Source organism: Thalassophryne amazonica, chromosome 2 (assembly GCF_902500255.1).
Source record: "Thalassophryne amazonica chromosome 2, fThaAma1.1, whole genome shotgun sequence".
Taxonomy (NCBI): Eukaryota; Metazoa; Chordata; class Actinopteri; order Batrachoidiformes; family Batrachoididae; genus Thalassophryne; species Thalassophryne amazonica.
In genome coordinates, this window is record NC_047104.1 from 28688602 (window position 1) to 28715104 (window position 26503).

Sequence of the window (26503 nt, forward strand, 5' to 3'; positions counted from 1 at the left end):
ACATGGTATCAAGGATAGGAATGGGGAAGGAAAGATGGTAGTTGATTTTGCAAAAAGGATGGAAATGGCTGTGGTGAATACCTACTTTAAGAAAAGGGAGGAGCACAGGGTAACATATAAGAGTGGAGGAAAGTGCACACAGGTGGACTACATTCTTTATAGGAGATGCAAGCTAAAAGAAATCAGAGACTGTAAGGTGGTGGCAGGAGAGAGTGTCATTAGACAGCATAGGATGGTTGTTTGTAGGATGACTTTCGAGGTAAAGAACAAGAAGAAGAGAGTGAGAGCTCAACAAAGAATCAGATGGAGGAAGCTGAAGGAGGAAGACTGTTGTGTGAAATTTAGCGAGCAGGTGAGAGAAGCACTGGTTGGAGGGGAAGCAGTTTTGGACAACTGGAAAAGTACTGCAGATGTGGTGAGGAAGACAGCTAGGACAGTACTGGGTATGACATCTGGACAGTGGAAGGAAGACAAGAAGACTTGGTGATGGAATGAAGAGGTCCAGAAAAGCATAAGGAGAAAGAGGTTGCCAAAAAAGTTGTGGGATAGTCGGAGAGATGAAGAAAGTAGACAGGAGTACAAGGAGATGCAGTGTAAGGCGAAAAGTGGCAAAAGCGAAGGAAAAGGCATACTGCGAACTGTACAAGAAGCTGAATAGTAAGGAAGGAGAAAAGGACTTGTACCAATTGGCCAGAGAAAGGGACAGAGCTGGAAAGGATGTGCAGTGGGATAGGGTGGTAAAAGATGCACATGGTAATGTGCTGACAAGTGAGGAGTGTGTGCTGAGAAGGTGGAGGGAATATTTTGAAGAGCTGATGAATAAAGAAAATGAGCGAGAGAAAAGGCTGGATGATGTGGTGAGAGTAAATCAGGAAGTACAAGAGATTAGTAAGGAAGAAGTGAGGGCTGCTATGAAGAGGATGAAGAGTGGAAAGGCAGTTGGTCCAGATGACATTCCAGTGGAGGCATGGCAATGTCTAGGAGAGATAGCAGTAGAGTTTCTAACCAGATTGTTTAATAAAATCTTGGAAAGTGAGAGGATGCCTGAGGAGTGGAGACGAAGTGTGCTGGTTCCTATTTTCAAGAACAAGGGTGATGTGCAGAGCTGCAGTAACTACAGAGGCATAAAGTTGATCAGCCACAGCATGAAGTTATGGGAAAGAGTAGTAGAAGCTAGGCTTAGAAAACAGGTGAAGATCTGTGAGCAGCAATATGGTTTCATGCCGAGAAAGAGCACTACAGATGCAATGTTTGCTCTGAGAATACTGTTGGAGAAGTACAGAGAAGGCCAGAAAGAGTTACATTGTGTGTTTGTGGACTTAGAAAAAGCTTATGATAGAGTGCCAAGAGAAGAGCTGTGGTATTGTATGAGGAAGTCTGGAGTGGCAGAGAAGTATGTTAGGGTAGTGCAGGACATGTATAAGAACAGTGTGACAGCTGTGAGATGCGCAGTCGGAATGACAGACTCATTCAAGGTGGAGGTGGGATTACACCAAGGATCAACTGAGTCCTTTCTTGTTTGCAGTGGTGATGGACAGGGTGTCGGATGAGATCAGACAGGAGTCCCTATGGACTATGATGTTTGCAGATGACATTGTGATCTGTAGTGAGAGTAAAGAACAAGTTGAGTCTAGTCTGGAGAGGTGGAGATATGCTTTGGACAGAAGGGGAATGAACGTCAGTAGAAGCAAGACTGAGTACATGTGTGTGAATGGGAGGGAGCCCAGTGGAATAGTGCAGTTACAAGGAGTAGAAGTGGTGAAAGTAGATGAATTTAAATATTTGGAGTCAACTGTTCAAAGTAATGCAGAGTGTGGTAAAGAGGTGAAGAAGAGAGTGCAGGCAGGGTGGAGTGGGTGGAGAAAGGTGGCAGGAGTGATTTGTGACCGAAGAATATCAGCAAGAGTGAAGGGGAAAGTTTACAAGACAGCAGTGAGACCAGCTATGTTGTACGACTTAGAGACGGTGGCACTAACAAAAAGACAGGAGGCAGAGCTGGAGGTGGCAGAGCTGAAGATGTTGAGATTCTCTTTGGGAGTGACGAGAATGGACAAGATTAGGAATGAACATATCAGAGGGACAGCTCAGGTGGGACGGTTTGGAGACAAAGTCAGAGAGGCAAGATCGAGATGGTTTGGACATGTGCAGAGGAGGGACCCATAGTATATAGGGAGAAGGATGCTGAGGATGGAGCCACCAGGCAGGAGGAGAAGAGGGAGGCCAAAGAGGTTTATGGATGTGCTGAGGGAGGACATGCAGGTGGTTGGTGTGACAGAGGAAGATACAGAGGACAGGGTGAGATGGAAACGATTGATCTGCTGTGGCGACCCCTAACGGGAACAGCCGAAAGACAAAGAAGAAGAAGAAGATGTGCACTGAGCCACTTTCAGCTGAAGTGTTGTTCATGTTGTTGATGGCAAGACATATGTTCTCCAGCTGAGTTAGTTAATCATGTTAAGTGCGAAGGGGCGCTTAGGCCATCGCTTACCAAAAAAAAAAAAAATAAATAAAATAGGAAAGTGGTTGGTCTATACAATATCACAATACGTACCAAATGACAATAGAATCATATATTGTTTTGATATTATGCTCTCATTTATTTCATAGCATGCATTTTGTTTTGCAAAATGCTCTTATTTTGTTCTGGCCCTCCTATAAACAGGCAGAGTACATTATGTTCATGTGTTTTGGGGGTGTGGCCTCGAAGGGAAGCCTGAAAAATAAGGATCACTTTTTTCTTGTTTAATAAAATAAAAAAGTAACACAGGCAGTTTCAAAGATCAGTAATTTGTCACATAATTAAAACTTAGTTATAAATACAAAGAGAAGAATCATCTGAGTGAATACCTTTTATTTTTAAGTGTCAAACTTAAAAAGTACGCAACAGGAAACAGGCCTTTCCATGTGGTCATTATATATAAAGAATTAACTCTATGTATGTACTATATCGTGAAACGTATCGATATGAAATGACCTATAATGTGATGTTAGATTTTTGTTATATAACAATGGACACTCGGGTGACAAGAAGGGCAGAGATGGCAACTGATCACCATCTATGTTGAGTTGGATCATAGGGTGGGGGAGGACTATGGACAGACCTGCTAAGCCCAAACAGATAGTGCGGGTGAACTGGGAATATCTGCAGGAGCCCACTGTCTGACACATCTTCAACCCACACCTCCGGCGGAGGTTTTCTGGCATTCCTGTGGAGGTTGGAGGCATTAAACCAAAATGGGCAATGTTCAAAGCTTGCATCGCTGAAGCTGCAGCGAGGAGCTGTGGCCTGAAAGTCTTAGGTGCCTCAAAAGGCAGCAACCCTCCAATACTGTGGTGGACACAAGTGGTCAGTGAATGTCCGGCTGAAGAAGCAGTCCATCTAGGATATGTTACCTTGGAAGACTATGGAGGCAGTTGCAAGGTACAGGCTTGAAGGGCGGCAGTCTCTGCTGTGGGGGAGGCAAAGGAGAGCGTATGGGAGGAGTTCGGAATAACCATGGAGAAGGACTTTCGCTCAGTACCAAGGTGCTTCTAGTGGACGGTGAGGCACCTTAGGAGAGGAAAATGGGGAACCATCCAACCTGTCTACAGTGAAGATGGGACTCTGCTGACCTCAACTGAGGAGGTAATCAGCTACTGGAAAAAACACTGAGGAACTCCTGCATCAGATGGGAGTGCCCTCTATAGTAGGGGCAGAGCTGGAAGATGATGGGGGATCACCATCAATTTCCCCGGTGGAAGTCACTGAGGTAGTCAAACAACTCCGCAGTCGCAAGGCCCCGGGGGTTAATAAGATCTGTCGAGAAATGCTGAAGCCTTTTGGTGTGGAGGGACTGTCTTGGATGAGATGTCTCTTCAACACTGCATTAAGGTCTGGGACAGTGGCAAACTGGGGTGGTGGTCCCCATATTTAAAAAAAAAAAAAAAGAGGGGGACCAGAGAGTGTATGGCAATCACAGGGGCATCACACTACTCAGCCTCCCTGGTAAAGTCTACTCCAAGGAAAGGAGGGTTCGGCCGACAGTCGAACCTCAAACTGAAGAGGAATAATGCGGGTTCCTTCCTGGCTGTGATACAACTGACCAGCTCTGTGTTTTGTGGACTTGGAGAAGGCATATGATCAGGTACCCCAGGAGATACTGTGGGAGGAGCTGCAGGAGTATGGAGTGAGGGGGTCCCTTCTCAGGGCCATCCAATCTCTGTACTCAAAGTCAGACTAGTTTCCGGTGGGGGCTAGCTTCCGCTAGGGCTGCACAATGTCACCGTAGAATGATGTACAGTAAGAACCGTAAATGTGTCACTACTTTAACACTGAAGGACTGCACTGTATCCTCATGTCCACTTAATACCTTCACGTTGAGTTGCTGAAAGTACTGGTCTCTCTGCTGGATCTCATACATGCAGCGCTGTAAGTCTCTGTGAAGCTGGATCCTCTCAGTCTCCAATCGGCTCACCACTTCCTCCGACCTACCCCGTCCTGCCAAAGCACCTGCTTCCTGCTGCAAAAAGACCCAATAAAATAAATCCCTCAGCAGGAAAATACTGCACAATGCAGAGCAGAGTAGCCAAAACAATTCATAAATGAAAGTGTACCTTAAGTAGTTGGGCTTCCTTCTTATCTGTTGGCTCCTTTGCAGTTTGGAATTCGTTTTGCTGTCTGCAGACATCAGACCTAAATGACAGACAGAGCTTCACATTTGAAAAGTGAAAAAACTTCTTATTTAGCCTGATGTCTGATTATTGCCATGTCTGTTCCATGATCAATGAGCAAGAATCAAAATTCTCCACATTGCATACAATTACTTGCAAACCAATGTGTGTGTGTGTGTGGGGGGGGGGGCGTACCATTATTTTATGTTGCTGAGATCTGCAGTCAGCTGTTATTCCATCCAGTTTCATTGTAACCCACATAGTGGTCAGAAAGCCCACATTAAAATGTATCAAAAAAGTCTAAACCAGATTTGGTGAACTAAGAAATAAATTCAAAACAAACAACAGCATCCTGATGATTTTACTTCTCCCAAAGTGGCAGACAGCAACCACTGTCTGTTGTAGGCTTCTTTATGTCCACGTTTCAATGTTGCATCATTGTCTACTGCAAGGAATGCCCCTTTTCAGCTAGAAATGTTTTCTGTGGTTTTATATTCCTGAATATAATAATGGTATAGTGCTAACTAGCGCATTGCCTGTGGGGATCCATGGGCTCTAGATTGGTTAGTGTTTACAAAATAGGTAGGGTGGTAATAAAATGTGCAAAGCTTCTATCATGAGTTGGAGTGGTGTGTGATACCAGAATGTTTTTAGAACCCTTAGACCTCAACAGTTTTTAGAACTCAACCCTTTTATTTCCTGTTACTTACGTAACTTTTTAATGTTAATTTACTTAATATATTTATGAATTGTTTAGGTTCTTGTTATCATATACACACTATTATTATTATCAATATCATTATTTTATATTTACTTCTATTTTGTCATTTGATTTTTAAATGGATCTCAACTGAAATAAGTGCTATCACCTTGTGTCATCCATGTATTTTTAAAGTATTTACAATTATGTACTTACAGTGAACTTACTAAATAAAACCACGCACACACTCACGCTTTTAATTAGGCCTGGACGATACATATATTTTACTGACTAATTCATTGTCAGCGGATGATTTAAAAAATACAACCCCGATTTCAATGAAGTTGGGACGTTGTGTGAAATGTAAATAAAAACAGAATACAATGATTTACAAATCCTCTTCAACCTATATTCAATTGAATACACCACAAAGACAAGATATTTAATGTTGAAACTGATACACCGTTTTCTTTTGTGCAAATATTTTCTCATTTTGAAATGGATGCCTGCAACATGTTTCAAAAAAGCTGGGACAGTGGCAACAAAAGACTGGGAAAGTTGATGAATGCTCAAAGAACACCTGTTTGGAACATTCCACAGGTGAACAGGTTAATTGGAAACAGACAAGTGTCATGATACGATATAAAATGAGCATGCCAAAAAACCTCAGCTGTTCACATGCAAAGATGAGCAAAGATCACCACTTTGTGAACAACTGTATGAGGAAAAAAAAAAAAAGTCCAACAGATTTAGAACAATGTTTCTCAACATTCAATTACAAGGAATTTAGGTATTCCATCATCTACAGTCCATAATATAATCAGAAGTTTCAGAGAATCTGGAGAACTTTCTACATGTAAGCGGCAAGGCTGAAAACCAACACTGAATGCCCGTGACCTTCGATCCCTCAGGCAGCACTGCATTAAAAACCGACATCACTGTGTAAAGGATCTTACAACGTGGGCTCAGGAACACTTCAGAAAACCACTGTCAGTTAACACAGTTCATCACTACATCTACAAGTGCAAGTTAAAACTCTACCATGCAAAGCAAAAGCCATACATCCAGAAATGCCGCCGCCTTCTCTGGGCCTGAGCTCATTTGAAATGGATAGACGCAAAGTGGAAAAGTGTGCTGTGGTCTGATGAGTCCACATTTCAAATTGTTTTCGGAAATCATGGACGTTGTGTCCTCCGGTCAAAAGAGGAAAAAGACCATCCAGATTGTTACCAGTGCAAAGTTCAAAAGCCAGCATCTGTGATGGTATGGGGGTGTGTTAGTGCCCATGGCATGGGGAAACTTACACATCTGTGATGGCATCATCAATGCTCAAAGGTACATCCAGGTTTTAGAGCAACACATGCTACCATCCAAGCAATGTCTTTTCCAAGGACGTCCCTGCTTATTTCAGCAAGACAATGCCAAGCAACATTCTACATGTGTTACAACAGCATGGCTTCGTAGTAAAAGAGGGCGGGTGTCAGACTGGCCTGCCTGCAGTCCAGACCTGTCGCCCATTGAAAATGTGTGGCGCATTATGAAGCGCAAAATACGACAACGGAGACCCCGGACTGTTGAACAACTGAAGTCATACATCAAGCAAGAATGGGAAAGAATTCCACCTACAAAGCATCAACAATTAGTGTCCTCAGTTCCCAAATGTTTATTGAGTGTTGTTAAAATGAAAGGTGATGTAACACAGTGGTAAACATACCACTGTCCCAGTTTTTTTGAAACATGTTGCAGGCATCCATTTCAAAATGAGCAAATGTTTGCACAGAAACAATAAAGTTTATCAGTTTGAACATTAAATATCTTGTATTTATGGTGTATTCAACTGAATATAAATTGAAGAGGATTTGCAAATCATTGTATTCTGTTTTTGTATTCTGAAATGATTCGATCCACTGCCATCAATAGCCGTTTTGCTTAACGATTCCCTTGTTGGTCCTTCAGAGCAGCCATTGTTCTTGAGGGTGTTTTATTGGGAAAATGATCATTTCTTTACGTTGATTACAGACCCTGCAGCGGGTCTGTAATCAACCGCTTCTGCAGCGCGGCTGTGCTTGAAGCTTGAACCAACAAAGCAGTGCTCTGACTCGCCGCTTCATTGGTGGCAAGTTTGCTTCTTAACCCCTCTCAAAGCCATTTAAAGATGTAAATCGTGAGTCAATTTTGTGTGGATTAAAGTCATTAACTGGGACTCTTGTCTTGTTGCAGGCAGGAAACGAGAACTGTCCTCCTTTCCATTCGCACAGCTCCAAATACTGCGTCGCTCTCTGCCGAGTCAAGTTTGAAAGATAGAGCCCGGTCGTAATTAATAACTTCAAAATGAATCACCGTTTTAAATCAAATGACACCTCTTTCCAAACATTGTAATACAGACAAGCCACACCAGACTAAAACATGTTTTCCTCCCAAACTGAGACGTCCTCTGCTCTTTATGAATGACACTGATGTTGATGTCCAGCACAGCCATTTGCAAGAGCTCAGCTCAGAGGCTATGCAATTACATTTGTGTCAATGTCTGAAAGGAAATGCTTTTGAGAAAAGCTACACATTTTGTTTATTTCTATTTATGTCAAGAGATCAAGGGTCCAGTGACCAATTTCATATTTATTTACTTTAAGACTCAATAAAATGTTGTTGACATAGAAAACCTGTAAAACCTACTTTTAGTACACAGAAAATTCACAGGAGGTATCGATAAGGAATCGGATCGATAAGCTGAATCGATAATGGCATCAATATCAATAAAATCCCTCGTTATGTGCAGCCACATGGACAGCATACCACACACAAGAACATTCCCTGGTCAGACAGGAAATCTCGCGAAACCTCTCGAGATTAAATGTGACTTCAGAGTAAACAAACATGGTGGATGAGGAAGAAGCAATAGAGATATTTTGTGGACTATTTCTAATGGAGAAAACAAAAAGAAGACACAAAAAGAAAAGGTGTTGGTTAAATGAGTGGAGACAGCGCGAACACCAGACTTTCTGGTGCTCCATAACAGCCATTTTGATTTTGGATTCCGCTCCGTGCACCCGTCACCTCGCTTTCTGATTGGCTACACGTCACATTCAGCAAGCTGCGTGCTCGTCTGTGGTTGGGGGAAACCACACACGCCAAAACAATCCAACATGTTGAATATCCATGATTTGCGGTCTGAGCTGTCCTGACGTCCTTCCGAGCAGACTAGATCACTCTTAAAGCACCACATACGGCAGGAATATCTGATAAGATTATCTTTAGAGCCATCACGATAGTCGGGCGTCTTTAAGATTGTTGGAAGGGGAAGATTGGTTTCGAAATCGGCATAATTATCTTGCCGTGTGAACCAGCCATAAGAATCAAGCCCACTCAACTAGTAAGAATCTGTTTGGATTTACCTAAAATCTGTAATTTCTTCCTGGGACCTGCCAACTTCTTTTTCATGTTGCGGTGTAGAGGTTTGCATCCTTTGCTCCATTTTTTGTAGGTAATCGCTCATTTGTCTGTTGTTCTGCAACATCAAATAATGGCAGTGAAAATAATGTTTAGCATCAAGACAGAGCAAATATTTTACACTACTAAAGATTTCACACAAACCAGCAGACAAGTATGCTATTAAAGAAAAGCACCATGCAAGTAAACAGAGGAAAAACAAAACACCCCCACTTCACTTGGCTATGCATGCTGTTTGCAAAATGACAAAAAACGGCCAAGACAAACGAAGTGCAACATCCAAATGCAACTCACAGCTGATAACTTACCAGCCCTTCTTTTTCATTCCGGAAGATGCTGGTGAAATCATCTTTTGATTTTTCCACAATGACGGAAGTGACAGAGCCTGAGCTTGTCTGCTGCCTGGACTCAACCACACTTTTAGTTTCAGCGAGCTCATCAACCAGCCTGTCGCGATCGTTTTGGAGGCTAGCCATGGATCTGGAGAATGCAGACAGCTGTCTCTTGTACGTGTCATTTTCCAGAGCAACCTGCTTCAGTTCTCTCTCCTTTTGTGACAAAGCTTTGGAGACCTCGTCCAACAACTTGCTCAACTCAGAGTGTGCTTCGTTGCTCTCTAAAGCCTTCATCTTTTGAACAAGGATGTCCTTCTCTTTGGCGAACATAGCCAGGTTGGAGGTGGCATCCTGAAGGCTGCGCTCAACCTTAGTCAAGGATGACTGAGTTTCCCGGAGTTCTTCATCATACCTGCTCTGCAGGACCTTGAAGTCTTCAATGAGCTGGTCACGGTTGTTCTGCAGAGCAGCCATGGCTTTGCAAAGTGACTCATTCTGAGCCCTCGTGTCTTTGTTTTGTGCTTTGGCCTCTAATAATTGCTGCTCGGTCTGGAGCAGGTTGTTTGTGAGCTCTGCCAGCCTCTGATCTGCCATCTCCCTCTGGTTTCTCATCAACTCCACCTCCTGCTCAAAGCTGTCCAGCTCACTGTTGAATTTATCCTCAGCATCTGTCAGTTTTTTATCCATCTCATTTTCTAGTTGCTTTATTTTGCCCTTCTGCTCACCTGTTAAGAATTTTTGAGACAAAAGCTTTTGCTGGAGATCATTACATTGGGCTGCCTTGGCTTCCACTGCCTGCTGCAAGTCAGCAATAACTCTACCTTCATTTGTTGTGGCATTCTCTTTTTTCTGAGCCTCTATTTCACTTTGGAGCTTTTGAACTTGAGCCTGAAGTTTATACTTTTCGGTTTTAAAGATGTGGTTTGTCTCTTCCTCTTTCTGGAGATCCAAGCGACACTCTCTGTGCTGCTTTTCTGCTGCCGTCTTTTGGTTTTCCAGGTTTTTGATCATGTCCTGCTGCTTTTTGAGGAGCCCCTTCAACTGGTTGTCCTTTAGGGATAAAACCTGATTCAAATCTTCTCTGTAACGAACTAGCTGAGCCCTGAGCATGGCGTTCTCTGAATTGAGATCGTCCATCTGATGCAGCAATTTCCTTATTTCATGTTTAAAACCTTTGGCTGTACCAACTTCTCTGTCAGCCGAGTCATCTTTACCTTTTAACACGAGCTGATTCTTTGCGTTGAGTATTCTGTTTTCTGACATCAGTTGCTCCTGTTCACTCTGCAAAGACACCACTGAGTTCCTGAATGACTCCATCCTGGCTTCCATCTGTTTCCTTTCTTGGATAGACTTGTCGACTTTGGTTTGTAGATTTCTGACTTTGGTCTCAAGCCCTCTGAACTCTTTATCTACTCTTTCCTTTTGGTAGCGTAAAGACGATAACCTATCCTCATAAACTGCTACTTGAGTGCGATAATTAGCTTGCAGTTGTTCGATAAAACCGGACATCTGTCCATCTTTACATGAGAGCAGGGATGAGATCTCTGCGTCTTTGCTCTGAAGGAGTGTTTTCAGCTGCAGAGAAATACCCTCCTGCTTCTCTAAGTCAGCCTGCACTTTGTCATTCTGGGACTGTAAAAGGACTAGCTGAGCATCCAAGTCTGCATTCATCTTCTCCATGTGCTGGACGTTCAGCTGAACATCGGACATCACATCCTCTTTGTCGGCTAGTTGTCTGTTCAGTGCGCTTTTTTCTTGTTCTAGCCTTTCAACTCGAGAACTTAGTTCCTTCACCTGCACTGTCATAAGTTCCACTATTTCAGTCAGTTCAGCGTTACTTGCACTCGTTACAAAAGCCTGCCTTTGTTGTGCAGCAGCAGCAACAGAGTATTCGTTGAGTGTCCTTTCCAGTCTTGATTTGGTCATTCGTAGTTCGTTCACTTCTTTTTCTTTCACCCTCATGTCTTCAAGGAACCTTTTAATCACAAAACCCTGTTCTAGGAGTTGGCTGTCCTTCTCGTGCAATGACTTTTGGTACAGCTCATTCCAGTGTCTTAAGGAATCTGCCCCATGAGGAGTGGAAGCTAAAGCAGATAGCTTTGCTTCATTTGTCTCGGCTGCTCTCTTCAGCATATTAATCTGTACATCTTGAGCATCGATGTGTTGCCTGAGTTCAGTAACTTTCTGGCTTTCTTGTTCTTTTAACTTCTGTAGGTCTTCAAGCTGTTGCTGTAACAGAATCTGACTCTCCATCTGTTTTTCATTTGTTTTTTGTGGTGATTTTGTTCTTTCCACAACTTCACAATTTGACATATTGTTTTGCTGTAACATCTCTTGAGCCACCTGGTCTCTCTCAAACTGAACTCTCACCACTGTTTTATTGGCCTCCAGGAGGAGACTCTTGTGCTTGCTCAGCTCAGCTTCAACTTGCTCACTTCTCTCCTCCAAAATGAGGATCTTCTCAGAGTGTTTCTTGAGCTCTTGCTCTAAGTGTTTACAGGTTGACTTTGAGGACTTTAGGTTGTTCTCTAGATCCCAAATCACTTCCTGATAGTTAATGGAGTTTTGCTGCAGCTGTTTTATTTCATGATGCTTTTCTTTAAGTAGCTCTTGCAACCCCTTCTTCACATTCTTGGATCCTTCGTTACCTCGCTGAAATGTTTTGAGTTTGTCCTCAAATTCTCTCACTAATCTCAGTTGCTCTGTCTCCTTTTCCTGAAGCACCTGGTTAATTTTCCCATCACTAGCTGAAAGCTGAGACGACAGCTGTGCATTCTGATTTTGCAAAACAGTGACTGACTCGGTCAGTTCATCAATTCTTTCAGAGTTTTTGAGGATCACTGTTTCCAGATACTCGTTTTCATTTTTCACTTTATCTGAAATCTCTTGAACATTTTCCAGCTCTTCTTGCAGGAGAGTCTTGTCATCTTCCAGTATTCGGACCTTCTCGTTGAGGCTAATAGTTTCTTGGCTGTTCCTGTTAATAATGTCTTGAAGGTCCTTAATAACGCACTCTTTAAATCCCAACTGTAATTCATGATCATTCTGGATCATCTCAATTCTTTCAGAAAGACTTTGCTTTTCCCTTTGCAACAAATTGTTGGTTTCAAACTGAGCACCGAGTTCTGTTTTCTGGGCCTCAAACTGGGCAGTTAATGAATTATTCAATGTCAATGCTTCATTGAGTTTAAGCTGCATGTCATGAACACATGACTTTGATTTGATGTGCATTTGTTCATATGAACTTGCCTCTTCCAGTTTTTTTGTGAGATTAATATTTTCTGCCTGAACCTCTGTTAACTTATCTGACAACTCTTTCAGATCAGAAACCTGAGCCTCCAACTGTTGATTTTTAACAGTCAGATCACGAATTACAGTTTCATGACTTCCATCGACCTCAGACAGTTCTCGTCTCATTGTATGATTCACGTCTTCGAGAGCCTCAAGCTTTGCTTCCATTCGTTTCTTTTCTGCCTCCAGCTCTCTGGTTTGATTCCCCAGAATCTCCGCCTCAGTCTCGTGTCTGTGTACTTTCTTGAGGGCGTCCTGCCTCTCTCTTTTGGCCCCCTCCAAAAGCTGTCTCATCTTGTCCATTTCGCTGCTAACGTTTTCATAACCTTGTAAAAGAGACTCGTACTCTTGTTTCAGCTCAGAGTGTTTCGACTTCCACTTGGACAGCTCCTCGGCCTGGGAATCTTTCAGAGATTCCAGCTGGCATGAAAAAGCTTGCTTCTGTTGGGTAATGTTTTCTATAGTTAGTTTCAAGCTTTCACAGGCTGCAGACAGACTGCGGTTTTCATTCAGGATACGATCAACTTCAGTGCTGAGCATTTCTTTCTCCTTATTCAGAGAAAACACATGGCTTTCTAGGTCCAACTTTTGCTCTTTTAACTCTGATAGTGATGCTTCCACAGAAAGACGTTGAGCTTCTTTAGCTTCATGTTGAGTGGACAGCTTTTGGACTTGTTCTTTGAGTGTCGCATTTTCCTTAAAAAGTTCTTTCCTGGAAATTAAAGCTGCCTGAAGTTTCCTAGTTAAGACAGCAACTTTGCCTTGGTCATCCTGATCATTACTTTTGGTATCGTCCTGTCGAGACTTCTGGAGCTCGTCGACTTCTGTTCTCACCTTATCAATGGCGAGCTGATGCATTTTAATTTGCTGCTGTAGCTGCAGTTCAAGTGCAGTGATGATGCCCTCCTTTTCTAAAAGCTGCGCTTGAGAAAGCAACAAGGCACCATCTCTTTCTTTTAGTTTCACTTCATAGGTTTCAGCATATTTCTTATCCTCGCCCTGCTCAAAACACATTTCAGACATTTTTTTGTGTAGTTGCTCGTTTTGTTTCTTGGCCTCCTTCAGATGACTGCTCAGTGCAGTGACTTTGTCCTTTAGCTCACCAGTTACTCTGAAAGCGTTCTCTTTTTCTTGCTTCATTGATTCTATGTTACTCTGTTTTTCGGTACAAAGGAGTTTTGCTTTTTCAAGATCTTCAGTCAGAACATCTCTTTCCTCACTGAGCCGCTGCAATTTTTCTGACAATGTCTTCTGGACAGTTAAAACTTCTAAAGACTTCTGTGAAACTGAATCAACTGCTGCCTGGAGGTCCGCTTTCAACTGATGGCTTTGTTCCAAAAGAGCTTTCTTTTCTTCCATCAAAAGTTGATACTTCTGTTCATGTGAACAAATGTGAGTATTTAAGGCCTGCTTCTGTTCCTCTGATTCAGACTGACAAATACTCAACTGATTTTTCAAAACCAGGATTTCATCCGTTAAAGCTAGTTTCTCTTGTTGGACTTTCAGTTCTGCAGCTTTAACAGTTTCTTGATATTTATCAAGTTCTTCTGTTTTGTCTTTAACGTCTGCACGAGCTTGTGCTAAATCACTTTCTATCATGGCAATTTTTTCATTTAAAGCTTCAACCTTTAGCTGCATGATGGAGGCAGACTCGTCTTTTCCTGCCATTTCCACAGACAACTGCTCATGTTTGGATTTCACAGATACAAGGTCTGCTTCTAAGCTTGGCAGAGTGCGACACTGACTTTCCTTTTCAGCCAGAGACACTTTTAAATCTTGTAGAGTTTTATCTTTCTCACTGACAAGCTGTCGTAAAGTGTCCAGCTCATCTAAATTACACAAAAACATTTTTTGGAGGTTGTCCAGCTCCTGGACCTTCTTGTCAAAGTTTAACTGGACATTATTTAGCTGATTTGGTTGCTGGCAGTGTTGTTCCAGGAGAGCATTGTAGTCATCTTTCAATTCAGCTAGTTCTTTCATTAATTTATTTTCCTGTTCTTGAGCTTTCTTCATCGTCTCTTTTCGTGCCAACAAAGCAGCCCGGGTTTTCTTCTGGAGCATTGCTTGATCTAATTTGAGCTGTGCCAGCTCATTTTCCACAGCCACACTGGATGAATCTTTGTCTTTTAGGTCATCCTGACTTTTCTTGATTTCATTTTGAAGCTCTTCTAATTTCTGCATCATGCATTTTCTGTCTTGTTCAAAGGCATCTGCTTTCTCAGAAAAGCTGCACTGCAAGTGCTCGATTAGGGAATTTTTCGCATCGAGTGTGCGCAGGGTTTCTGATAACAACGCTTCTTTCTCATTTAAAGCCGACTGCAAAATTTCTTTTTCTGTCTGAATTTTTTCCACAAGATGTTCAATTTCTCTTTTGTGCTTAAGAATATGTTCTTCTTTCTCCCCCATTTTCTTTTCAAGATCTAGTATTTTCTCCTTATTCATGCTTGCTGTAGCTTCAGATTGAAATGTCACCTCCTGTAATTTGTCTTTTAAAGCTGAAACCTCAGTTTCACTCTGTAAAAACTCTGCTTTTTGCTTTTCATATTCTTCTATTTTTCCCAACAGTTGCTTTCTTACTATAAGAGTAGCCTGAAGCTTCTTCTTTAGTGCATCTTTCTCTTTAGACTCGCTGGCTACTTTGCTTTTCAGATGATCAACTTCTTTAATCAGGTCATCAGTCTCTAAGTTCTTGGTTTCTATTTCCCGCTGACAGCGTGTAGTATTTTCGTCTAACTGCTGAGAAATCTCTTCAATCTTTTTTGTGGCCGCCTTATTTTCCTGATCCATACTTTCAAACTCAGCCATTAGAACACGGTTTTTCTCTTCAAATTTCATTCTTTCATTTGAGGCAGATTCCAAGACTTGGGCAATCAAAGCCTTTTTCTCCTTTAACTGTTGAGTGAGTCCAGCAAGTAGCTCCTTTTGTTGACTTGCCTGGATGTTCATAAAGTTGATTTGATCGTCTTTACTTTTTAATTCGCTGTGTAAAAGTGAAAGTTTAAGCCCGGCTTCTTTGACTTTCTCAGACTCGGCATGGAGCTCCGCCTGCAAACACTCCACCATCTCTTGCAAAAGATCAATCTTCTGACAATTCTCTTGATGGCTTGTCTCTCCTGCGTCAAGTGTATTCTCGGCTTTTTGTAATTGTGCTGAAGTTTTAGCCGCCTCTTTTTTCAAAGACTCTACCTCAGACTGGTGACTCTCCACTAACAGTTTGATGAAGGTCTGCAGAGAAGGTTTCTCATCATTCAAACTTGGCAACAAAACAGAGCGATCTTGGCTATTATCCATTGTTCTGGCTACAAGTTCACATATGTCCTGCTCTAGAGCATTTAGAGTTTCTTGCAAAAGTCTGTTCTCATTCTCCTTTTCCTGAACTGATGCCAGCACATTTTCAAGCTGGCTCCTGAATGCTGAAGCCTCAAATTCTTTGGCCACCAGTTGCTCAGAACCTAGCCTGATGGCTGATGCAGCCTCTGCTAATTTGGCTTGCAAACTGTCTAGATCCTGTTTCAAAACATTCATTTTAAAATCCTTGGAATTAATTTCTGTTTCAACACTTTGCAGTTGTTCTGCAAGTAGGTTCTTTTCTTGTTTTTTACTGTCCAGAACTAATAACCACTCTTTTTCAGAATCCTGCAGAGTTTGTTCTAACTTCAGAATGCTCGATTTCAACTGAGAAATTTCTCCATCTTTGACACTAACCTCTGTCTGAAGGCTCTCCTTCTCGAGCACCATTTTCTCCATCCTTTGCGTCATGCTGCTGGACTGCTGCTCCATTTGGACGTGCAGTTCCCCCTGTGTGGTCAAAATGTCATGATGTCTTTGTTCTAGTTCATTCTTCTCTGAGAGAACTCTCTTAAGGTCTTCTTGTAAATGTGTATTTTCACTACTGACCAGACTGAGTTGCTTTTGGAGCTCTGCCAGGGACCCTGCATTCTCCTGACTTACTCTCTTATTTCGGGATTTTAGTTGCTGCACCTCTGAAAGTAACTGAGCGCTGTGTTTGGCTTGGGCTGTGTACTGCTTGTTGATTGCGTGGAGAGCCATTTCTCGCTGCTCAAGGTTCTCTGTCAGTGCGTTCATTTGGGCCACGACTTGAATGTGCTGCGACTTGAGTCTTTCGATTTCAACAGTTAACAAAGACACACTGGTCTGGTGAGAAGACAAAGCTTCGTCTTTTTCTTTTGAAATACTGGAATTCAGCTCTTGGGCCTTGTCGAGTTTACTATGGCTTACAGATAACTCATTTCTGAGTGTTTCTATAGTAGTCTTTGCTATTTCAACTTCACTGTTTGTGTCATCCAATAACTTTCTGTGTAAGGACACTTCCTCAGTCCTTTGGGAAAGCTGCCTCCTCACATCTTGCAACTCCTCTAGTTCAACAGCATACTTCTCTTTCAGGTTGTTAAATGCACTCTGTGTTTCTTCTGTTGACCTTCTCAGGTTGTCACACTCAGTGGACAGTAGTTGAATTTGACACTGTAGTTGTGCCACTAGCTCGGTGCTTTCCATATACTGCGTTTTGAAGAGCAAAGCCTCATCTGCTCTCCTGCTCATGTCTTGCAGAGACTTCCACTGGTCCAACAGAACTGCCTCTTTTCCCTCCATGGACTTCTTCAGGGTTTCCATTTCAGATATCTGAACGTGGATGGTGCTGCTGAGTTTTGCAACAGACTCTTCCAGGTGTGAAATCTGTTCTTTCAAGCTCTCGCATTCTGCCTCTTTAGCTTGGAGGTTTGAATTGAGATTTTCAATGACTGCTGTTGAACTTTGACACTCAAGACTCAACTGTTCTTTTTTCTCCAAATGGTCCTTAAGCACAGATGACTCAGAAACAAGACCATCAACTTGACCTCTGAGTTTAATGATGGACTCTTCAAGCTTTGAAATATGCATTTTTAGCTTGGTGTTATCATCATCTTTCTCCTTCAGCTGTAACTCCTGCTCGGCATTCTTACTATTAACTTTCTGAATGAAATCCTCCTGCTGTTTCAAGGAGTGCTCCTTTTCTTGAATGATTAAATTAAGCCTCTCCTTATCCAAAAATACATGTTTAACTTCTTGGGTTAAATCTGACACTTGCACATCCTTTTTACTGACTGTGCTTTTGAGATCTGTAACTTCTGCAAGGGCTTTTGACAATTCTGCCACAGTTTTCTGAAGCTCAGATTTGAATTTTGCATTCTGCTCATTCAGTACTATAATTTTGTCCTTACACTCATTTACTTCTATTACACTCTGGTCCTTTTCAGCGCTGAGATTCTGCACAGTGGTCTTCAAATTGGAAATTTCAGTCTCTATCTCGGCAGCATTCTCGTTCATGGCACCAAGCTGACTGCTGAGTGAAATCACGGATTCGCTACGTTTCTTCAGCTCATCTTTGTGCTTCTGCAGCTCATTTATGACATCTTGTAAAGTCTTTCCTTTATCCTCTAGCTGCACTTTTGCCTCTAAGCACTCCCTTTTGAGTGACTCTACCTCATCCTGCAAATGTGTTACGAGATCTTTCTGCAGGACAACTTCTTTCTGAAAAACACGAACTTCCTCTTCTTTCTGCTGAACTATTATATCTTTCTCCATAAGCCCCGACTTAAGGACAGACCCCTGTTCCTGAAGCATAAATATCGTATCCTGAAGTTGCACCAGTTGGTTCTGCTGGGCTTGTAACTGAGTACTTCGCTCTAACACAGTCAGCTCTTTCTCATTCAAGAACGAGTTGAGCTGAGCAACTTGTGCTTTTAAGGCATCAACTTCCTGTGACAAGACTTCACATTTCCTTGTCTTTTCGAGCAAGTCGGCTGACTTCAACAGTTCATTTTCTTCGAGAACCTTCTTTAAAGCATCTGCTGCAACTGCAATTTGCTCTTTTTCTTTCAACAGACCATCAATTATTTTGTGATTCTCTGAGATCTGAAATTCCAGCAAGCCTTTCTCAGCAGTTAGTTCAGAAACTGATTTCATGTTCTGTTCTAAATCTTCTTGTAGTCTCTGGTTATCTTCAGTTAAACTGCTGATCTTCAAGTTAAAAGTGGAATTTTCTTCCTGAGCAACTTTTAGTTGAACGCCAAAGTCTAATACAATTTGTGTTTTCTCAGCAAGCTCCGTTTCTCTGGAATGGCATGCAGCACAAAGTCGCTGGTTTTCATTAGAAACTTCCTGAATGCGGGCATGTAAACTGGCCAATTCGCTCTGTCCCTGGTCAAGCTGCTGTTTCATTGAAGCATTCTCCTTTTCATAGCTCTCTAAACTCATAATAGTCCCCGACTTTTCAGACTCAAGCTTCCGGGCAGTGTTTTCCGCCAGACCAAGTTGATCCCGCAGAGTCATAACAGTCTTGTTTGCGACACTCAATTCTTCTTCGTGTTTTTGAATCTGTTGTGTCAGATCGTTCAATGCTCTTTTTCTCTCATTAATCTGGTGGTGAAGTTGTTCGCATTCTTCCTTCAGTGATTCAGCATCAGCTTGTAGCTTGGATACAAAACCTTTCTGATGAACAACTTCATTGTGTAAACTGCAGCACTCTTCCTCTTTCAGTTTCAAGATGGCATCATTTGCCAGCAACCCAGACTTCAGATCACTTTCCTGCTCTCGAAGCAGAGACAACGTTTCCTGAAGTTGCATTTGTTGACTGTGTTGGACCATAATTTGTGCTTGAAGATCCGTGACAGCCTTCTCTTTGTCTGCCAGGTCGTCCTGAAGCTGGTTTACTGTTGAAATCAAGGTTTGCCTTTCTTCTTGTAGTTGCTTCACTTTCTCTTCCATTGCCTGGAGCAGCTGCTTCAGATGACTACACTCATTTGTTTTTGCCAGAAGTTGTTCAGAGTTGGAATTTGTGCTCTGTTCAAGAACTGTGGTGAGTTCAGTAGTGCGAGCAGCTAATTTCTCATTATCTTGCTGTAGCCCTTCAATATGTTTTGTGCTTTGCAAATGCTGTGCTTCAAACATGGATATTTTGGCCTGCAGGGATTCCTTGTAAAGTGTAAGTTCTGAAATGGATTTTACACTTTCAGCCACTTCCATTTGAAGCTTCTCATTGGCTTCTGTAAGACAATCTACCTTCTTCTCCAGACTACTGTTGAGTTTAAGAGCAGATGTAAGTTCATCATTAAGCTGTCTGACCATCTGATTTTTTACCTTGAGCTCCTCAGTTAACCCATTTAGCTTTTCTTGCATTTGCAGTTTTTCTATATTCATGCTTTGTAAGATGTCCTCTTTACTGTGAACTTCACTGTACAGCTTTTCATTTTCCAAGTCTCGAGCTTGCAAATCAAAGCTGATTTTGTTCCTCTCATCCTCAGCCTCCTTTAGGTGATTTTCTAACCGCGCTATTGTTTCCAGTTTTTCCTGCATTGCTTTTTGGATACGTTCTTCTCCCTGCACTTTTACTTGTAACTGCACAGACAATGACTGCACATCATCTCCATATTTCTGCACCTGCATCAGAAGTTTGTTCTGTTCTTCCTTGAAGGATTTGACTTCTGTTTCATAGGCTTGCTCTTTTTCATGAAGCTGTTGTTGCAGTTTCTCTTTAACTGCATTTTTCTCCTTGAGTTGCATGGTACGTCCCTCTGTTTCTTCCTGTAGTTTACGGGTAGATAGAGCCAGCTGTTCTTTTAATGAAGTTATTTGTGTTTCACATTCAGAAAGATGATTCCGATGGCTTGCAGTATGTTTCTGGATCTCTGATCTAAGGTCCTGAATAGTTTTCTTGTCTTGTTTAGCTTGCCGAACAAGATGTTCCACCTCGGCTGCTTTAGTCTCCCTCTCCTGTTTGGCTTTAAACAATTCCATCTCTGTACCCTTCAGTTTTCCATCCAGCTCTGTGATTTTGCTGTTTAGCACCTGCTGGTCTGAATTCTGAGAGTCTCTGATAATCATTGCTTCTCGCTCAGCCTTACTTAATGCATTTTCTACATCACACAGGGTCTCCTCTTTGAGTTTGATCTCCTGCTTAAGCACTGTGACCTGTTCTACGTACTCAGTCATGTTACCCGACAGGGTCGATATCTCCTTTTCCTTTTCCGACAACAGATCTTTAAGACTATCAATATCTCGCTCACAGCTTTGAAGCTCATGAATGAGTTGGGCTCGTTCTTCCAAGTGGGCAGTGTTTAGTTTGTCCAGCTCCTCATTTGTTTGATCAAGCTCAGCTTGTAGAACGTCGATAGTGACTTCTTGCTTTTGTGTCTGGACATATGAATAATTTAAAAATATGCATTAGTTCAAGCTGAAGTATTAATTACAGTTAACATGTGTAATCCAATAATGAAGAATACATAAAAAAGAATAAGAATGCTGCTTTACAGGATAATACCAAATCATAACAAATGATACTTTAATTCAAAAAAAAAAAAAAAAAGCAAACCTTTTCTTTTAACACACTGAGCTTCTGTGTGAGGTTGCCAACTTCTATTTTCAATTCAGAGCACTGTTTCTCAGAGCTGCTATATTTCTTGGAAATAGTGTCAAGCTGAGAAAAAAAAAAAGGGTGATAGGACAAGAACAAAATAAGACAAAATGTCCATGATATATACACACTGAACTCTTAACAAGCCCTTCATAAAAATAAGTAAAAAGAAATCTTACAGTGTGCTCAGTTTGAAGGAGCTTGTCAGAAACCTCTTTGTAATGAATCTGTTTTTCACTCAGAGACTGTCGCAGGTTGTTGATAAGCTCAAGCTTCTCAGATGTCTCTGCCAATGTGTTCTCCTTCTCAATGAGGGAGCTTTCCAGGCTCTCCTGAGTGTCACTCAATCTAAAATAAGTTACAACAATGGAAGATTAGTATTATAGTAATGATGATGATGAAACATCTAAGAATAAAAAAAAAAAAGGCCCAAAAAAAAAAAAAAAATCAATGTTATTTTTGTCCAGATTGTGGGACTACAAGTGTGAATGGAGCCCAGTTTATCACAATCCAGTGATGAAAAATGAAACTAACAGAAGTACCATCTCTTGCAGTTCCTGGCTTGGCCACTTGAAGCTGGCTTCAAAAGTGTGTACGTGCCCACGTTAAAATGTCCAACGTTACACAAGACATAAACATGTTTACAGCTGGGTACAAGAAACTGTTTTTGCGTTTACAGCTACTTTTGTTATTCATGACAACTACAATGGGTGATTTTTATTTATTTTAAATAACTCATCTGTTGAAGCTAACTTAAGCCATAAAGATATGAATAATTAGATGTGTAGTTGCTCTGAGTGACAACTGAGCATCTGTTAAGCCATATCTAGCAGCAATTGTGGACTCAACTGTCTTTGTCCTTACCTGAGATAATATGGCTTGCTGTGAAGTTAACTGAATGAGCAAACCACCTACAAAGTCTGTGGTCCAGTATTTGAGTGAAACGGGAGTTTGTATATTAGCACCATTAACATGAATCAGCAGGTACTGAGGGCTTGGTGAGGTTATTTCTACAGTTACTCAATGGCTACTGAGACACTACGTCAGTCACAATTTTTAAAATCTGCACCCAAGCCACCCATTGGGAAAAGCACTGTGCAATTCTCAAAACAAAAAAGTGTTAATAAAACACCAGAATCATAGTTAGCCTGATAGTTTTAGGTTTTTGGTCATTCTAAGATGGGGGAGTATTCAGGCTTCATTGGTCCTGTCTAATTCAAGCCGATCTTGCCCACAGTCCACCTTTTGACCCATGTATGCGTTGGCTAGGAATTAAGCTGAGTCAGGGACTGCCAAAATGGCAGTGTTTGTAACTGTGCTATTTGAGCTTTCACTAAGTATCAGTGATCAATATAAAGGACACTTTAACAGAATCCAGGGTCTCGAATGACATTACACTCATACAGAAATGTGTGCTGCTAAATATTTCAGAGTATGTACTACAATTTGTATTTTGTTACAGTTATACTCCTTATACGTAGATGAAAAATACAGCATTACCATCAACAGTCAAAAGATAGCAGCCTCCATGCATGACAAGCTGGTCCTATGTGCAAATCTGAAACTACTCTGGAGTAGAAGGTAGCAGTAATGCACCATTAAGATGAATACAACTGCTGTAAATCAAAAAGAAAACCAGAATGACAAGGATGTGCTGGATCTTTGAGCAGGGTTGAAAATAATAACTCACATCTCCAAACTGAAAGACCACACACTTTAATCAATAGAGGAAATAATCTTCATATTACACAGAACTGTAATCGTTTTGTGTGGGACAGCCAGAACAGCAATGAGCTGGACAACTACGCTAAGGTAAGGCTAACTATTATGGTTTAAAAATGTATAGTTGTTATAAAACATTTGATTACACTTAGTGAGATAAACATGCAAACATATAGGTCTTTAACAGAATCACTTTCATCTGGTCAGTGCCCATAAGAAGCACTTTGCTCTTGAGTTTTTTTTGCCTCATACAATAACATCAATTAAATGACGCCTCAATAGATCCTTGTCATTTGATGTGTGGTTTGTATGTCACGTGAAATGGATTACTCATACCATCTGCCATTGTGTTTCATTTGCCATGCAATTTTGGTACAATTTTGTGCTATTGCATACTGCAACCACTGGGTGCGCTCAAACTAGCGACAGCAGCGCTTAGCTTAAAAACAAACATGGCAGGGTTTGTTTTGGTGACAGATGGCAATTTGAACAAGCTTACTATTATTATCAGTACACCGTAAACCAGCTGGGCCCAACCCTGTTCATGGAGGGCCTCTGCCCTGCATGTCTTCTAACTCTCCCTGTTCCACTCCCAGGCAATAATCCTCTTCAGCCCAGGCAAAATAATAATCTTTTTTTTTTTTGGTTTACACATTTTACAAACTTCATGTCTTGACAGTAGCAAGGCTCCCATTTTGACTTAAATGGGAATTGGTCGGTAATTCATGCAGATACAGTTTGTCCACAGTAGGTTCTGTGATGAATGATATGTGCACAGCTTAATCATCTGTCTTATCAGACGGTTTCAGCGTGCAGCAAAGTACAGAAGAGTTGGGAGGGAGAGGATTAACTCTATCAAGTGTGTTCAGCCAATCAAGAGCTGGAAGACACACCTCTTAAAAGATCAGGTGTGACTTGAGTAGGTAGATGAGGAAAACATGCAGGGCATGGTGCTCTCCAGGAACAGCATGGTGGACTCCGGTGCTAGGAGAATACAAAATATATATTTAAAGTACAGCAGAGGTCACCAACAGTGCTGCTGGAGAGCCCCTAATCCCCTAATAATTTGCTTATGATATAACTATTTTTATTTCCGAAGCACTTATAATTTATTGATATTTATTTATTGTAGTATTATTTTATTTTCATTTATTCATTCATTTTTTGTTGTTGCTGTTGGTTGGTTGAAATATTGCTGCTCTTTGTGTTTGAATTGCCCCTTGGGGACAAATAAAGTTTTTTGAATTTAAATATGATTAATGATGGGTACTGATTAGGGCTGCCACAAACAACTATTTTGATAGTCAACAATTATTTTTGCGATTAGTCGACTAGTCGGATCATACATAATTTCTTAAATTAAGGCCTGCAGCATTTTCCGAGAAATGTCAGGGGATGAAAACATGAACATTTCCAAATCAGGGACTATTTCTTAGACTTCATTTACAGCAATCATTCAGAAATACAAACAGTGTGGTACTTTATAGTAAATCTGTGTCAGGTAGGCAGTTCTCAAAAACTAAATGTCCATGCTGGAAGGAGACAAGTGAGGGAAGCCACCAAGACACAACTCTGGAAGAATGTTTGGCTTCTGTGAGTGGAGAAACTGGGAATAGTGCAACATTTTTATTTTCATCTTCATTTTACATATAGTCCCAACTTTTTTCTGATTTGTGGTTGTTTCTGTTGCATTTCTGAAATTACAGAACTGCTATAAAGAAAAGTGTGAACATTTTATTGTGTTTTAAAACCTTGTGGAGCAAATGCAAACACCAAACTCTTATAAAGAAGGAAAAAATACACAGACATGTGCAGGAAAACTTTGATATAAACTAAACAGAACAATGCAGGCTGATTTGGCTCCCCATATTTTTTGTAGAAATAAACCAGAATAAAATAAGAGGTAACTCACTTTGAAATAAATAATAAAAATATAAATATAAAATAAAAATAAAATATAAAATATAAATAAAATAATAAAACATATAGCTGCAGCTTATAATAACTTTGAAAAATAACAAAAATCAGCAGCTTGTATTTTTATTGACTCCAGTTCATTTAGTGTGATGAAGTCATTTTTCTTTCTCCTGCATTAAACTTAAGATTGAACAAATAAATACCCTTGTAAAATAACAGCTGTTAAAGTTCAGAGTTCTCACCTGCTTTATGCGATCTGTGCCTCTGAACATCAGCTTCTCCACAGCAGGGTTTTATTTTTAACTCGTGTATGCGTAATTTTTGCTCAGTTCATTTATATATTCTCATTTTTAAGGATGTTTTAAGGATATCTGACAGTTTATTTCATCTCATGATCTCATAAATTCAGTATCCGATGCGTACATGGTGTGAACAGGACGGTGCCATCAGGACCACGCCGGTAGAGAAAGTGGAAAGAAGTAAATGCAGCTCCTTGGTTTGGTTTTGTTGTGTGTGGGTTTTTTTTTTTACATGTTCTCGGGTTAAAATCCTCTCTCTCTGCTCCGCGCTCACTGTCTCAAGTGCACTGATGGTTCCCTCACTCGCAGTCTGCAGCCAGTTGACTCCGCTCATGCGCGCGCGCGCACACACACACACACACACACACACACACACACAGCTCCATCGGTAAACTGCGCATTTTAAACGGCTTTGAACAAGACGGCCACTGTTTTAATCGGCCGTCTTTCCAAAAATTTGAACGTCCAAATGACGGCAGGACGGCTCGCTGCCTAAAACTATGAATTCAAAGACTTAAATAAAATAAACGACTTGTCGACTAATAAATTAGTTGTCAACGGTCCCAATAGTCGAAGTAGTCGTGACTAGTCGACTAGTTGTGGCAGCCAAAGTATTGATAAGATTTTAATCGATGTCGATGCCATTATGGATTCTGCTTATTGATTCGATTCCTTATCAATACCTCCTGTGAATTTTCTATGTACTAAAAGTAGGCTTTACAGGTTTTCTATGTCAACAACATTTTATTGAGTCTTAAAGTAAATAAATATGAAATTGGTCACTGGATCCTTGATTTCTAGACAAATATAAATCAATAAAATCTGTACATGGTGGTTCCTTGATCTCTGGACAGAAATAAACAAAATCTGTAGTGTTTGTCAAAAGCATTTCCTTTCAGATATTAATAACTCTGAGCTGAGTTTTTACAGCTTGCTGCACTGCACGTCAGGATGTAATGGGGGGGTGGTCGGTTGTAGTTTGTTTGTATTGTAACATTTGGAAAGAGGTGTCATTTGATTTAAAACAGTGATTTGCTTTGAAGTGATTAATTCAGACCGAAATCTGTGAGGCTCTTTAGCTGTGCACTTAGTCCCACAAAAAGGATATTATTATCATTATTATTATTTCCTTTACCCGATGGACAACTTCGGACTGAGCTCCTCACACCGACTGGTGCTCACACCAGAAAACCATCACGTAAAAGTCTGGTGTGGAACAGAGGACGATTCTCATTTCTTGCCCTCAACAAGACAAGAGTCCCAGTTCGTGACTTTAATCCACACAAAGCTGACTCACGACTGACATCTTTAAATGGATTTGAGAGGGGTTAATGAAGACATTGCGGACCTGCCGCTGAAAACGAAGCAGAGAACCAGCGAACAGCAGCGCGAAGCGCTGCTTCAGTGCTTCAAGCAGCCCCGCTGCAGTCAACGTAGAGAAATGATCATTTCCCAATAAACTCCCTCAAAAACAACGGCCACTCCGGTGTCCAGAACTGAAGGACCGATAAGGGAATCGTTAAGCAAAAAGCCTATTGATGTCATCATATTTGTTGTGGTAGAAATGTCCTTTCTAGCTTCCGTCCATGGTGCTTTCAATGTGCATCAGGGGGTTGGCGGGGGTGGGGTGTCGATGCAGCAAGTGATGCAACACAATTCAACCCGCTGAATGAATCGATGCACTCACATCGTGCACGTTTGTATCTAGAGACACATTCATATCGATTCATCT

General features: G+C 41.2%; 1 protein-coding gene across 2 annotated transcripts in view; it reads right to left on the bottom strand.

Annotated features, from left to right (window-relative positions):
* Positions 1-26503, bottom strand: part of si:ch211-220f16.2 (golgin subfamily B member 1) — a 105563-nt gene that overhangs the window by 12168 nt on the left and 66892 nt on the right. Inside the window, exons 20-26 of one of the 2 annotated variants that reach the window (XM_034184597.1) lie at positions 21013-21181; positions 20792-20896; positions 16321-20613; positions 16129-16221; positions 8743-8855; positions 4594-4672; positions 4350-4499 (exon numbers count right to left, since the gene is read on the bottom strand). In XM_034184597.1, coding sequence (XP_034040488.1) covers positions 4350-4499; positions 4594-4672; positions 8743-8855; positions 16129-16221; positions 16321-20613; positions 20792-20896; positions 21013-21181 — 5002 coding nt within the window. The other variant, XM_034184605.1, reaches the window with a different exon arrangement.